Source organism: Chlorocebus sabaeus, chromosome 6, assembly GCF_047675955.1.
Source record: "Chlorocebus sabaeus isolate Y175 chromosome 6, mChlSab1.0.hap1, whole genome shotgun sequence".
Lineage (NCBI taxonomy): Eukaryota > Metazoa > Chordata > Mammalia > Primates > Cercopithecidae > Chlorocebus > Chlorocebus sabaeus.
The window spans coordinates 48,038,584-48,052,156 of NC_132909.1; the positions used below are offsets into that span (position 1 = coordinate 48,038,584).

The 13,573-nt window shown below is 43.2% G+C and overlaps 1 protein-coding gene across 1 annotated transcript; it reads left to right on the plus strand.

Annotated features, from left to right (window-relative positions):
- The first annotated feature begins 11,765 nt into the window (after positions 1 to 11,765).
- OR7C1 (olfactory receptor family 7 subfamily C member 1) lies at positions 11,766 to 12,728 on the plus strand. Its single transcript, XM_007995559.3, has one exon. The coding sequence runs from the start codon at positions 11,766 to 11,768 to the stop codon at positions 12,726 to 12,728; it is 963 nt and encodes a 320-aa protein (XP_007993750.3).
- The last annotated feature ends 845 nt before the right edge of the window (positions 12,729 to 13,573 follow it).

A 13,573-nucleotide genomic window follows, 5' to 3' on the forward strand; every position in this document is an offset into this window, starting at 1 on the left:
ATGCCGGCAGCTGCGCCAATAGAAAAGGGTTACCTCGGGGCCAGTCATGTTCAACATGGAAGTTCTGTCTACCTTTTTCTTTTTTTTACCACATGTACAGTAAAGAAACAGGCAACATGGCACAGCTCAGGCAGAGACCTGCTTGCATAATAAAAGATTAGAGTATGGTAGACAGTCTGACAGTCCTTTTAATCGGTGAATTACGGCAACAGAAATGAAGCCTTATTTAAATTTTCTTTAAATTTTAGTGTCCTCTGTGATTATCAGCTCCCTATGTCTGAATCTACCCTCTAAGTTGGGGGTCAGCAAACTACTGCCCACAGGCCAAATCCTACCCACAGCCTGCTTTTGTAAAAAGGCTTTATTGGAGCACAATAAGTTTGGTGAGTTGAATGTTGGCCCCGCTAAAGGATCAGCTCACATCCTCACCCCCAGTACCAATGAATGTAACCTTTTTTGGACAAAGGGTCTTTACAGATGCAATTAGGTATGTTGAGGTGAGATCATCCTGGATTATCCAGGTGGACCTTAAATTCAGTGACAAGTGTCTTTATAAGCGACATGCACAGCAGAAAACACACACAGGTGCAGAGGAAAACAAATGACACAGAGAGGGAGACAGAGATTGGAACGATGCAGCTGCAAGGTCGGGAACACCTGGAACCACTAGAACATGGTAAAGTTGAGGAACAGAATCACCCTTACAGACTCTGGAGGAAGCCTGGCACTTCTTGCACCTTGATTTTGGACTTCTGGACTCCAGAACTATAAGAGAATAAAAATTCCTATCGTTTTCAGCTACCCAGTTTGTGGTTATACGTGGCAGCAGCCACAGGAGGCTAATACACACCACCATGCCCATTTGTGTCAGTATTGCATACACCTGCGTTCACAGCACTGGCAGAGTTAAGTATTGTGACAGAGAGCATAGGACCCAAAAAGCCTGACATAGGTACCATTGAGCCCTTTACAAAAATGTTTGCCAGTGCATGCTCTTAGTCACTGTCAGGTACTGATTATATTTTATCCAAATTCCTTCCCATTGGAAAGAAATGCTCTGAATAACATACATAGGAATATGGCCCCAAAAGTTAGATCATGTGGATTAAAAGATATGAACGTGTTTAGCCCAGGTGAAGAAACTGAAAAACTGAACTTGGAGAACTTGAGACAAGAAAACTCTAACTCTGGAGCCAAAATGAGCCTTTTTTACTCTCTACCAAGGGAAATGGTCCATTAATTTTTCTCCAGAATCTGTCTCCAGCATCCAAAACAGAAGCCAGGATAAAGCCGCATTTAAGAGCTCATTTTGGGCCGGGCGCGGTGGCTCAAGCCTGTAATCCCAGCACTTTGGGAGGCCGAGGCAGGCGGATCATGAGGTCAGGAGATCGAGACCATCCTGGCTAACACGGTGAAACTCTGTCTCTACTAAAAAAAGAAAAAAAATACAAAAAAAATAGCCAGGCATGGTGGCGGGCAGTGCCTGTAGTCCCAGCTACTCGGGAGGCTGAGGCAGGAGAATGTCGTGAACCTGGGAGGCAGAGCTTGCAGTGAACGGAGATCACACCACTACACTCCAGCCTGGGCGACAGAGTGCCACTCCGTCTCAAAAAAAAAAAAAAAAAAAAAAAGAGCTCATTTTGGTTGAATAAAGATGGTTAGGGGACAAAACCAAATGTCTAAGTCTAACACTGGAAACCCAGTGTCCCTCAGAAGCTTGGAGATTCATGAGGTGGTTCCTGAGACGTGCCCTGCAAGAGGGGTCATTTCCAGTGTTGGGGGGAAGGATGTTAATTCTAAGGGAGATGAAAACCATGGAATAGAAAGGAATATGTGTCTAGTCCCAAAGGTGAGCCCACAGGGAATGAACTGGCAGAAACACTTTTTATTTATGTTGCTTGGCCTCCAAGGAGCTGAACTGCTTGGAAAATCGAGCAACAATAAAACAACTTATTTAATGATGAGCCCTGAGAATTCAGCCTCTGATTCTCAATAAACTGCAAATTCTCCCTTTGCAGAACCCACCTGCAGTTCACCAGCCCCAGACCAAGAGCACCTTCTCTATGCCTCTCTGAAATGTCCATCTACTCCAGAGAACCAGCCCCTGACACCCACCCCCTTGCCCTTCCTGCATCCGTTGTGCAAGGAGGGAAGGTCAGCAGAGCCAAGTCCACTGAGGGATATCAAGAGAAGCCAGAGTAATCCCGTAAGTACTGTGGGAAAGCTTTGTGGCGGGAAGAAAAGCTTTTATTAACCATGTCTTCTGGGATACAGCCAGAAATGATGAGATGGTGAAAGAGGATTGAGTGAAAGTCTTGCGCAGTTTGTGTCCCTGGCTCTGAAGGAGAGTCTTGCAGCCAGTCCTCTCTCTGTTCCTGCTTCCAGTCTCTGTTTCTTCTTGCTTTCAATCTGTTTCTTCTTGCTTTCAATCTGTTTCTTCTTGCTTTCAATCTCTGTTTCTTGCTTTCAATCTGGCACAATTCCAGGGCCACTCTCCTGCTGCAGCAGGATCTGACCTTCCTTTGCGTATGCTCAAGCCTCAGGATTCGGCTCTATTTCAACTTTACCATCTCCTCGTATTTATGAAGCGTTGTGAGTGAGAAAGGCCCTGACTTGGAGTCGGGCAGGTGTGAGTTTTACTTCAGCCTTTTCCCTCTAGAACCAGACCCCAGAGGTGTTTCATACATTCTGTGGATCTCTCCCTCATCAGCACAACAGTGAGTTTAAGGAGATCTCAGAGAATGCTTTTGGAAGTAGAGATACAATGGGTGAAATTGAAGGCTGAGTGTCACTTGAAACACACCATTGATTTATTTGTCCATTTACGTAACATGCCCCAAAAGAATTTCAAGAGATCTACTCAATATGCAAAACAAAGAAAAATATCTTCAATGTATATGATAAAAGAAATATTGTAACAGAAGTAAAAAGGGGGGCATTCAGCAAGGTGCATAATTACAGAGTAATCAAAATATATTTCAAAATGCTACATAGTAGCCCAAATTAGGCCCCTGACATGACTCTATGAATTCTAATGAGGACAAAGGATTCTGTGCTGTTAGGTTGAAATGTCTACATAAATGGAAAAACTTTTATTTTACAGATGTAATGAGTATAAGTGCATTTGTGTTACATAGATACATTACGTAGTGGTGAAGTATGGACTATTAGCGTAACCATCACGCAAATAGTGTACATTGTACCCAATAGGTAATTTCTCATCCCTCACCCCCTCCCACCCTCCCACTTTTTGGAGTCTCCAATGTCTACCATTATTCCATTATCTATGCCCATGGTATACGTGGTTTGGCTTCTACTTCTAAGTGAGAACATATGGTATTTGATTTCCTGTTTCTGAGTTATTTTACTTAGGATAATGGCCTCCAGTTCCATCCATGTTTCTGCATAAGACATGAATTCATTCTCTTTATGGCTGAGTAGTATTCCACTGGGTGTATACATACCACATTTTATTTATCCAATCATATGTTGGTGGACACTTAAGTTGATTCTGTGACTTGGCTATTGTGAATAGTGCTGTGATAAACGTGTTAGTTCAGATGTCTTTTATGTAACGATTTCTTTTTCTAGACCCAATAGTGGGATTGCTGGATTGAATGGCAGTCCTACTTTCAGTTCTTTGGGAAATCTCCATACTGTTTTCCATAGAGATCGAATTAATTTACGTTCCCACCAACAGTGCATAAGCAGTCCCTTTTCTCTGCATCCTCACCAACATCTGTTGGGTTTTTTTTTTAATTTCTTTAGTAATAACCATTCTGATTGGTATAAGATGGTATCTCATCGTGTTTTTAATTTGCATTTCTCTGATGATTACACCAGTCAGAATGGTTATTATTACAGCAATAAAAAAAAATATTGGTGAGGATGCAGAGAAATTTTTGAGCAATTTTTCATATGTTTGTTGGCTGCTTCTAAAGAGTTTTGGGTTTTTTTTGGTTTTTTTTTGTTGTTGTTTTTGGTTTTTGTTTTGTTTTTTGTTTTTTGAGATGGAGTCTCACTCCATCGACCAGGCTGGAGTGCAGTGGCGCGATCTCAGCTCACTGCAAGCTCCGCCTCCCGGGTTCATACCATTCTCCTGCCTCAGCCTCCCGAGTAGCTGGGACTACAGGTGCCCGCCACCACGCCCGGCTAATTTTTTGTATTTTTAGTAGAGACAGGGTTTCACCGTGTTAGCCAGGATGGTCTCGATCTCCTGACCTCGTGATCCGCCAATGTTTTAATTCAATCAGGAGTTAATGTGTCTCCTTCATAAAAGAATGGGTCACCATGATCACTCTATGCTAACCTGAGGCACAAGGGTTTACTCTCTCTCTGCTGCCCCATCTTTAATGTGTTGTTTTCCAAGATATATCGGCTAAGGGAATTCCAGTGTCATGTGCGAATTCCAGGCAAGAAAAAGATGAACACAGGGGAAGTCTTCTAAGGAGGATTCTGGGATTCCTATCAAATAGCTTCCTATACTGCACCAACTCTCCATGATTTTGCAATAGATAGTGGAAAATACAGTATCTTAGCTGGACACATGACTACCTCCAAATATAACTGAGTTCTATTAATAACAAAAAAAGAATGGACATATTGGGTAGGCAATCTCTGGCACAATCATCAATTACAAGATTAACAGGATCCATAACATTAACACAAAAAAATGCTTAACTGAAGCATGGCCATCCCTACATGAACAGACACTTCTCAAAAGAAGACATTTATGCGCCCAACAAACATGAAAAAAAGCTCAACATCACTGATCATTAGAGAAATGAAAATCAAAACCACAATGAGATGCCATCTCATGCCAGTCAGAATGGCAATTATTAAAAAGTTGAGAAACAACAGATACTGGCAAGGCTGTGGAGAAATAGGAACGCTTTTACACTGTTGATGCTCATCTATATTAGTTCAACCATTGTGGAAGACAGTGTGGCAATTCCTCAAGGATCTAGAACCAGAAATACCATTTGGCCCAGCAATTCCATTACTGGGTATATACCTAAAGGATTATACATCATCCTATTATAAATATACATCCACACATATGTTTATTGCAGCACTATTCGCAATAACAAAGACATGGAATCCAACCAAATGCCCATCAATGATAGACTGGATAAACAAAATTTTGTACATATACACCACAGAATATTATGCAGTCATAAAAAGGGACAAGACCATGTCCTTTGCAGGGACATGGACGAAGGTGGAAGCCCTCATCCTCAGCAAACTAACACAGGAACAGAAAACCAAACACCACATGTTCTTACTTATTAGGGGTATCTGAACAATGAAAACACATGGACACAGGGAGGGGAACAACACATACTGAGGCCTGTCAGTGGGAGTTGGCAGGGGCAGAGCATCAGGATAAATAGCTAATGCATGTGGGGCTTAATACCTAGGTGATGGACTGACAGGTGCAGCAAACCACCATGGCACACGTTTACCTGTGTAACAAGTCTGCATGTCCTGCGCATGTATCCTGGAACTTAAAATAAAACTTAAAAAAAGAAGCATGGTCATTCCTGGCACGAAGGCATAAAATACACTAATCCCTGTTCATCTTAAAGCAGTTACATTATGTGATGGAAGGAGCAATGTCTCCAGCCAATTCCCTTGAAGGTATCAAAAAACACATTTTAAGGTTCTTGAAATGTTCCCTAATGTAGGCTAAAGACCTCACACACAGTAACAGCCACACAGTGGGAGAGAGGAACCAAGGACACTAGGTATTGTCCAGGTATTCAGGGGCCCTGAAAAAAATAGAAGTAAACCTTGACTTGAGTTAAAGCACATCTCATTGAGTGACAAGAACATTTAGACTCTAAACAGTACAGAATTATTGTATAATACCATCATAGTTAGAGGACAATTTTCTGTATTAGTAACATTAATTTGGTATCTCCAATTAACAAGTCACCATCTGGTCTTACTTTGATATCCAAGTTACATTTTTGGATTGACTCATCTCAGTATATATCCCAAAACTGTTGTAATTTTTAGATAGCAGTCTTATATAAATGGGATAATAAAAATATCTGGTCCCTCTCAAAGTTTGTGACTTAAAAATGTTATTACCGGATCCCTAATGGATGGTCATATGTGGAAAGTGGGAAAAAAAAAACAGTGAAACTGGTCATTCAGATTATTTTTTGTCACACAGAAATAATTTCCCAGGCTGGGCATGGTGGCTCACACCTATAATCCCAGCACTTTGGGAGGCCAAGACAGGAGGATAGTTTGAGGTCAGGAGTTTGAGACCAGCCTAGGCAACATGGCAAAACTCTGTCTCCACCAAAAATACAAAATGTGGTGGGCTGTGGTGGCACATGCCTTTAGTCCCAGCTACTTGAGAGGCTGAGGCAGGAGAATGGCTTGAACCTAGTAGGCGGAGGTTGCAGTGAGCTGTGATCCCTCCAGCCTAGGTGACAGAATGAGACTTCATCTCAAAAAAAAAAAAAAAAAAAAAAAAGGAAGAAATTATTTTCTTGTTTCTTGGGTCCTGCCTCAGTGCATCATCATGGGCAACATGAAGATGCTCCAGGGATGCTCCTACATTACAGAAGGCACCAGGGTCTCAATGAGCCTTGAATCAATATGCATTTCATTCCCCTTGAGTGTGAAGAAACTCTAGTCCCAAGGACTCTCAGTTTTTTTTGGGGGGTTGGGTGGGGAATAGAGACTGGGGGCCTTCTTTGGGCATTCTGCAGTGTAGTGGTCAAAGCTGAACAAAGAACTGTTCCTTCTAAGGCCCGTGCTTGTGGATTCAAACATTGAGACCACATATACGGCAGAGGAATTTAACAGGCAATCAGACTTCCTATCTATCTAGATCCACTAGCATCTGGGTGTCATGGCGCATTCCTGTAGTCTCAGCTACTTTGGAGGCTGAGATGTGAGGTTGCTTGAGCCCAGAAGGTCAAGGCTACAGTGTAGTCATGATTGCATCACTGCACTCCAGCCTGGGCAACAGAACAAGACCTTGTCTCAAAATATATATATATATATATTATTGAGATGAAATTAATATAACATAAATTAACCAGTTGCTTGAAAGCAAGCAATTGAGCGCCATTCACTACATTCTGGGTTTTGCGCAACCATCATCTCTATCTAGTTGCAAAACATTTCCATCACTCCTCAATAAAACCACTTACACATTAGAGCAGCAGTTTATCCTCATTCTTCACCCCCACGCCCCAGTCTCTGCAACTTGTTATCCTCCATTTTATGTATTGTGAACATTTCATGTAAATGAGATTGCATGTAAATGAGATTGCATGTAAATGAAGAAGCCCAGGCACTGAGCTTCAATAAAGGCTTCCTTGGGGTCGGATTCTACTAATTGATGATTCTTTCCTTTGCTATACTTTCTTGTTTCATTGCATGTCTCATAATACTTTGTTACAACTAAATATTTTGAATATGATATAGTGTGGCGACTCTGGAAATCGAATTTTCTCTCCTCCTTGGGGCTTCTGGTTGCTGCTTACTGTAATCTGTAGTTGTTTACTTGCCTAATGAGTCTTCTAATTGTATAAAGATTGCGTATTTGTCCAGTGTATGGTTGCTGAACTCTCTAGGCTGTTAGCTTCATGGCCAGATAGTGATTTGATAGAGATTTCCTTAAACGGTGGAACCAAAAACCAAAATCTCCCAACCTTTGCAGTTTGGCTCTGAGTGTGCTTTGAGACATGCCTTTAACACTCAGCTGCACATTTTTCAACTCCCGCCTTTGCCTTAACTTCTTACTTGCACAGAGCTTGAATATCAGCTAGAGGTGAGAGATCAGGGCCTTCTTGATGTTTACTGAGCATGCAATCCAGGGTAGGACACGTACGTATCCTGCATTCCCAGGAATCCTTCTGATATAGAGGTTAAAAAGAAGTATTTAGGCCGGGCACGGTGGTTCACGCCTGTAATCCCAGCACTTTGGGAGGCCGAGGCAGGTGGATCACGAGGTCAGGAAATCGAGACCATCCTGGCTAACACGGTGAAACCCTGTCTCTACTAAAAATACAAAAAATTAGCTGGGCTTCGTGGCACGTGCCTGTAATCCCAGCTACTCAGGAGGTTGAGGCAGGAGAATCACTTGAACCCGGGAGGCAGAGGTTGCAGTGAGCCGAGATTGCGCCACTGCACTCCAGCCTGGGCGACACAGTGAGACGACGCCTCAAAAAAAAATAATTATTATTATTGAGGCAGATAGGGTAAGAAAGTCCTTGGTAAGGTTTCCCTTTTAATAAAAAGCAGTCCCCAAATAATTTCTTTTCTAACAAAAAGCAACCTGTAAAAATCAAGCTGCAGATATAGGTGAGCAAGCTGGAACCCTGCAGGGTGGTGAATGCGGGCAGCTGTGACAAACAGGAAAAGGCTCCCTGGGAGCCCAGCATGTTCAACATGGCGGCTCCCTCTTCCCTTTTCCTTGCAAACCACGTGTACAGTAAGGAGCAGACAACATGGCAGGGCCCCCGAAAAGACCCCATTTGCATAACATAAGATTAGGATGGAGCAGCCAGCTTCCTCCGGACTATGTAAACATCACACTTGGTCCAACCGATCTTTTTTCTTTTTTTTTTTGGAGACAGAGTCTGGCTCTATCACCCAGGCTGGAGTGCAGTGGGGCAGTAGGTGTGATCTCGGCTCACTGCAACCTCCAGCTGCCAGGTTCAAGTGATTCTCGTGCCTCAGGCTCCCAAGTAGCTGGGATTACAGGTACACACCACCACGCCCAGCTAATTTTTGTATTTTTAGTAGAGACGGGGTTTCGCCATGTTGGACAGGCTGGTCTCGAACTCCTGACCTCAAGGGATCCACCAGCCTCAGCCTCCCAAAGTGCTGAGATTACAGGTGTAAGCCACATCGCCTGGCCCCAAACAATCTTTGGGCCCTATTTAAATCAAAAACTGCCTCCTCAAGCCAGTCTATAAAATCCAGTGCACTTTGCTGCCAGCAGGAAGTTCCACTCAGGCACGTTCTCCTTTCTCTTTCTTTTGCCTATTAAACCTCTGCTTCTAAACCCACTTTTTGTGTGTCTGCATACTCAATTTCCTTGGCATGAGATGAGGAACCTTGGGTATTTACCCTAGACAACAACGCAGTTTCACTTCTACATTCCTAGGAATACGTGATAAATTTTCAAAGTCATATGTCCCAAACATCTCACTCCCCAGCCTTTCTTCCAAGACGGGTCAGCATGTCCATCGTTTACCACTACTCATATGCTTTTCCCTAGACACTTGCGGATAGTTCATTTGTCTTTAAATGTTTTCGACAATCTCCTTTGAGAGAGGTTTCAAGGTAGGTAAAGGTAAGCTCTTTGTGTTATTCCTTCATGAGTCCATTGGACTTATTATTATTATTTTTATTATTATCTGGAGACAGAGTTTCACTCTTGTCACCCAGGCTGGAGTTCAGTGGTGCAATCTCGGCTCACTGCAACCTCCGCCTCCCAGGTTCAAGCGATTCTCCTGCCTCAGCCTCCCCAGTAGCTGGGATTACAGGCGTGTGCCACCACGCCCAGCTCATTTTTGTATTATTAGTAGAGACAGGGTTTCACCATGTCACTCAGGCTGGTCTTGAACTCCTGACATCAGGTGATCCACCCACCTTGGCCTCCCAAAGTGCTGGGATTACAGGCGTGAGCCACCATGCCTGGCCCATTGGACATATTAAAACAGAACATTGCCACACATTTCTGCTGTCTTCAGCACCAGGAACTGGTGGGACTGTGGGATTGTCATATTCAGCACTGCCACTGAGCCAGGAAGGATGGTGGGAAAATGATAAATTAAATTGCCACAAAGCTGTCCAACCCGGTTTCAGTCACCTTTTTAAAAAAGTAAGGATTCGCTTTGTTGCTCTAAACCTTTGACTGTTTTCCAGATTCCTGACTGATATGGTTTGGCTCTGTGTCCCCACCCAAATCTCATCTCGAATTATAATCCCCAAGTGTTGAGGGAGGGGCCTGGTGGGAGGTGATTGGATCACAGGGGCAGTTTCTAATGGCTCAGCACCATCCCCCTTGTGCTGTCTTGTGATGGGATTCTCATGAAATCTGGTTGTTTAAAAGTGTGGTGCTACCGCCTTAGCTCGCTCTCTCTCTCTCTCTCTCTGCTGCCATGTGAAAAAGGATGCTTGCTTCCTCTTCCCCTTCCACCATAATTGTAAGTTTCCTGAGGCCTCCCACGTCATACAGAACTGTGAATCAACTAAACCACTTTCTTCATAAATTACTGAGTCTCGGATAGTTCTTTACAGCAGTGTGAGAATGGACTAATACACTGATCAAGTTGATGATGACAGCTGCCCCAGTATTATCAATGTTTCTGCGAAGTATTGGTACTTTGGAGTTCTCTACCTAAAATTCAAAATATATCCTAAAATAGCATTAATGTAATATGCAGTACCTATAAAATTTTTAACCATATTTCACCAAAATATTTTTTAAAGCATAATGTCTGACTGGCTTTCCAGTGACAGAACAGAAACTCACAAAACAAACATGTAAAACAATGTGACATATGATCACATAAACAAAGCAAATTATTGTAAACATGTCAGATGTTTGCACTGAAAAAATGAAACATTGGCTTTATAAACAAAGGGATGGAATAGCTGTGACCAATGTGTGAAAAGTATCAACTCCATGCAGGTAGCAGGGGAAAAAAACATAGTTACTGAGCTCCTATTTTGCATTCATATTAAGTAATGAGGAATGAGGGAAGACATGGAGGAGAACAAGAGTGAGAAAAGCTGAGAACTAGAAGCTGTAAGTGTCCAAGACCATTGCTACTCAAATATTAATGAAGCCGCTACGTTGTCTGGAACCCTGGGGTTCATTGGCATGCACTAGGAAAATTTAGAACACGAATACACACGAGGAGTTCAGAGGCGGAGGTTTAATAGGGGGAAGAGAAGAGAAAGAGAAACACCTCTCTCCTGGGAGGAAAGGACAGGCTGGTGCTGAATTCGCAGTTTAATACTCCCGTTTGAGGAGGCAGTGTCTGATTTACATCGGGCTCACAGATTGGTTCGATCAGGTATGACATTTGCATAGTGCTGGGGGAAGGCTGGTGGCCCCACCCTAATCTTACTTTGCAATTGGACTTTCTAGTTGATCTGCGCCATCTTGTCTGCTTGTGGCTGACAAAGAGAAGGGAAGATGGAGCCGCCATCTTGAAAACGTCTAGTCCTTAGTTCCTGCCGGCATTCACCCGTGCAAGGGCCCCGCTCGTTTGTGTATGTCTGCAGCTCCGCTTTACAGGCTGTTCTTTGTTAGAAAATGATGTGGTGCTGCGTTTCATTAAAAAGAAAAGCCTCACTGAGGACTCCCATACCCTTACTATCTGTCTGCCCAAGTGATTGCGTCTTAACTCCTCTCTCACTAATATGCATGCGAAATCCTTGGTGATACTGTTAAAACATAGATTCTCAATCCGTAGGTCTGACCAGGGATTATGTATTCAAAGAAACTCTTGGGTAATGTTGATCTTGTTGGTTCATGAACCACACTTTGAGAAGCCAGGCTATGGAGGGTACAAGTGTTAGGGAACTAATACTACATTTCTAGATCGTGATAGTAACAAAGAAAAGGATGGAAGAATTTCAAATCCCCCAGATGAAGACAGCAAGAAAAAGGCAATCTCTTGTTAATTGATTCCTTCACTTAAAATTAAATGTAACCAAATTTTCATGTTGCCAGTGACTGTTGCTTTTTCCTCTCTTGTGACAGTTATTTCATCCCCATGGAAACAGGAAATCAGACACATGCCCCAGAATTTCTCCTCCTGGGATTTTCAGCAGCGTCACAGATTCAGTTCATTCTCTTTGGCCTGTTCCTCTCCATGTACCTAGTCACTTTCACCGGGAACCTGCTTATCATCCTGGCCATCAGCTCAGACTCCCACCTCCACACCCCCATGTACTTCTTCCTCTCCAACCTGTCCTTTGCTGACCTCTGTTTTACCTCCACAACCATCCCAAAGATGCTACTGAATATAGTGACACAGAACAAATTCATAACATATGCAGGCTGTCTCAGTCAGATTTTTTTTTTCATTTCATTTGGATGCCTAGACAATTTACTCTTGACCGTGATGGCCTATGACCGGTTTGTGGCCATCTCTCATCCCCTGCACTACACGGTCATCATGAGCCCCCGGCTCTGTGGACTGCTGGTTCTGGGATCCTGGTGCATCAGTGTCATGGGTTCCCTGCTTGAGACTTTGACGGTTTTGAGGCTGTCCTTCTGCACCAAAATGGAAATTCCACACTTTTTTTGTGATCTTCCTGAAGTCCTGAAGCTTGCCTGTTCTGACACCTTCATCAATAATGTAGTGATATACTTTGCAACTGGCATTCTGGCTGTGATTCCCTTTACTGGAATACTTTTCTCTTACTATAAAATTGTTTTCTCTATACTGAGGATTTCCTCAGCTGGGGGAAAGTACAAAGCCTTTTCCACCTGTGGTTCCCACCTCTTAGTGGTCAGCTTGTTCTATGGCACCGGCCTTGGGGTCTATCTCAGTTCTGCAGCTGTGCCGTCTTCTAGGACAAGTCTGGTGGCCTCAGTGATGTACACCATGGTCACCCCCATGCTGAACCCCTTCATCTATAGTCTGAGGAATACGGACATGAAGGGGGCCCTGGGGAGACTCCTCAGTAGGGCAACATTTTATAATGATGACATCATTGCAGGACTTTCATAAGTAGCAAGGCTTAGACCATTGGGAGGCATGTTTTTGGTGGTTCTTGAATGTACCTAACATCAACGTATTCTCTTTTAGTTCTGGAATTACCATATCTTATCGTGTCTTTGATACAGGAACTAGAAATAAATTATTTAGGTGGATAGATCCTTGGCAAGATTTCCCCATTAACAAAAAGCAGCCCTCAAAATCATTTCTAACAAAGAACGCCTGAAAAATCGAGCTGCAGACATAGATGAGCAAGCTGGAAGCTCACATGAGTGAATGCCGGCAGCTGCGCCAATAGAAAAGGGCTAGCTGGGGGCCAGGCATGTTCAACATGGAGGCTTCCTCTTCCTTTTCTTTGTCAACCACGTGTACAGTAAAGGAGCAGGCAACATGGAGCTGGCCAGGTAGAGAACCCATCTGTATAATAAAAGATTAGGGTGGAGCAGCCAGCTTCTCCACATGCTATGCAAATGGTACACCTGATCCAACCAATCTTTTATGGCCTATGTAAATCAGACACCGCCTCCTCAAGCTAGTGTATAAAACCCTATAAATTTCACCATGGAACTGGCAACCTATTTTTCTCTGGGACCCCAGAGGGCTCTTCTCTTTCTCTCACCTATTACATTTCCACTCTTAACCTCACTCTGGTGTGTCGGCATCCTAGTTTTCCCCAGCTGTGAGACAACGAACCTCAGGTGTTACCCCAGACAACTATGCTACTTCATCTTGATTTTGACCATTTTTGAAGACAGTGTATTAACTTTCTAGGGCATGTGTAACAATGTGCCACAAACTGAGTGAGTTAAACAATAGCAATTGATTGTCTCACATTTCTGTAGACTATGACGCCTGAA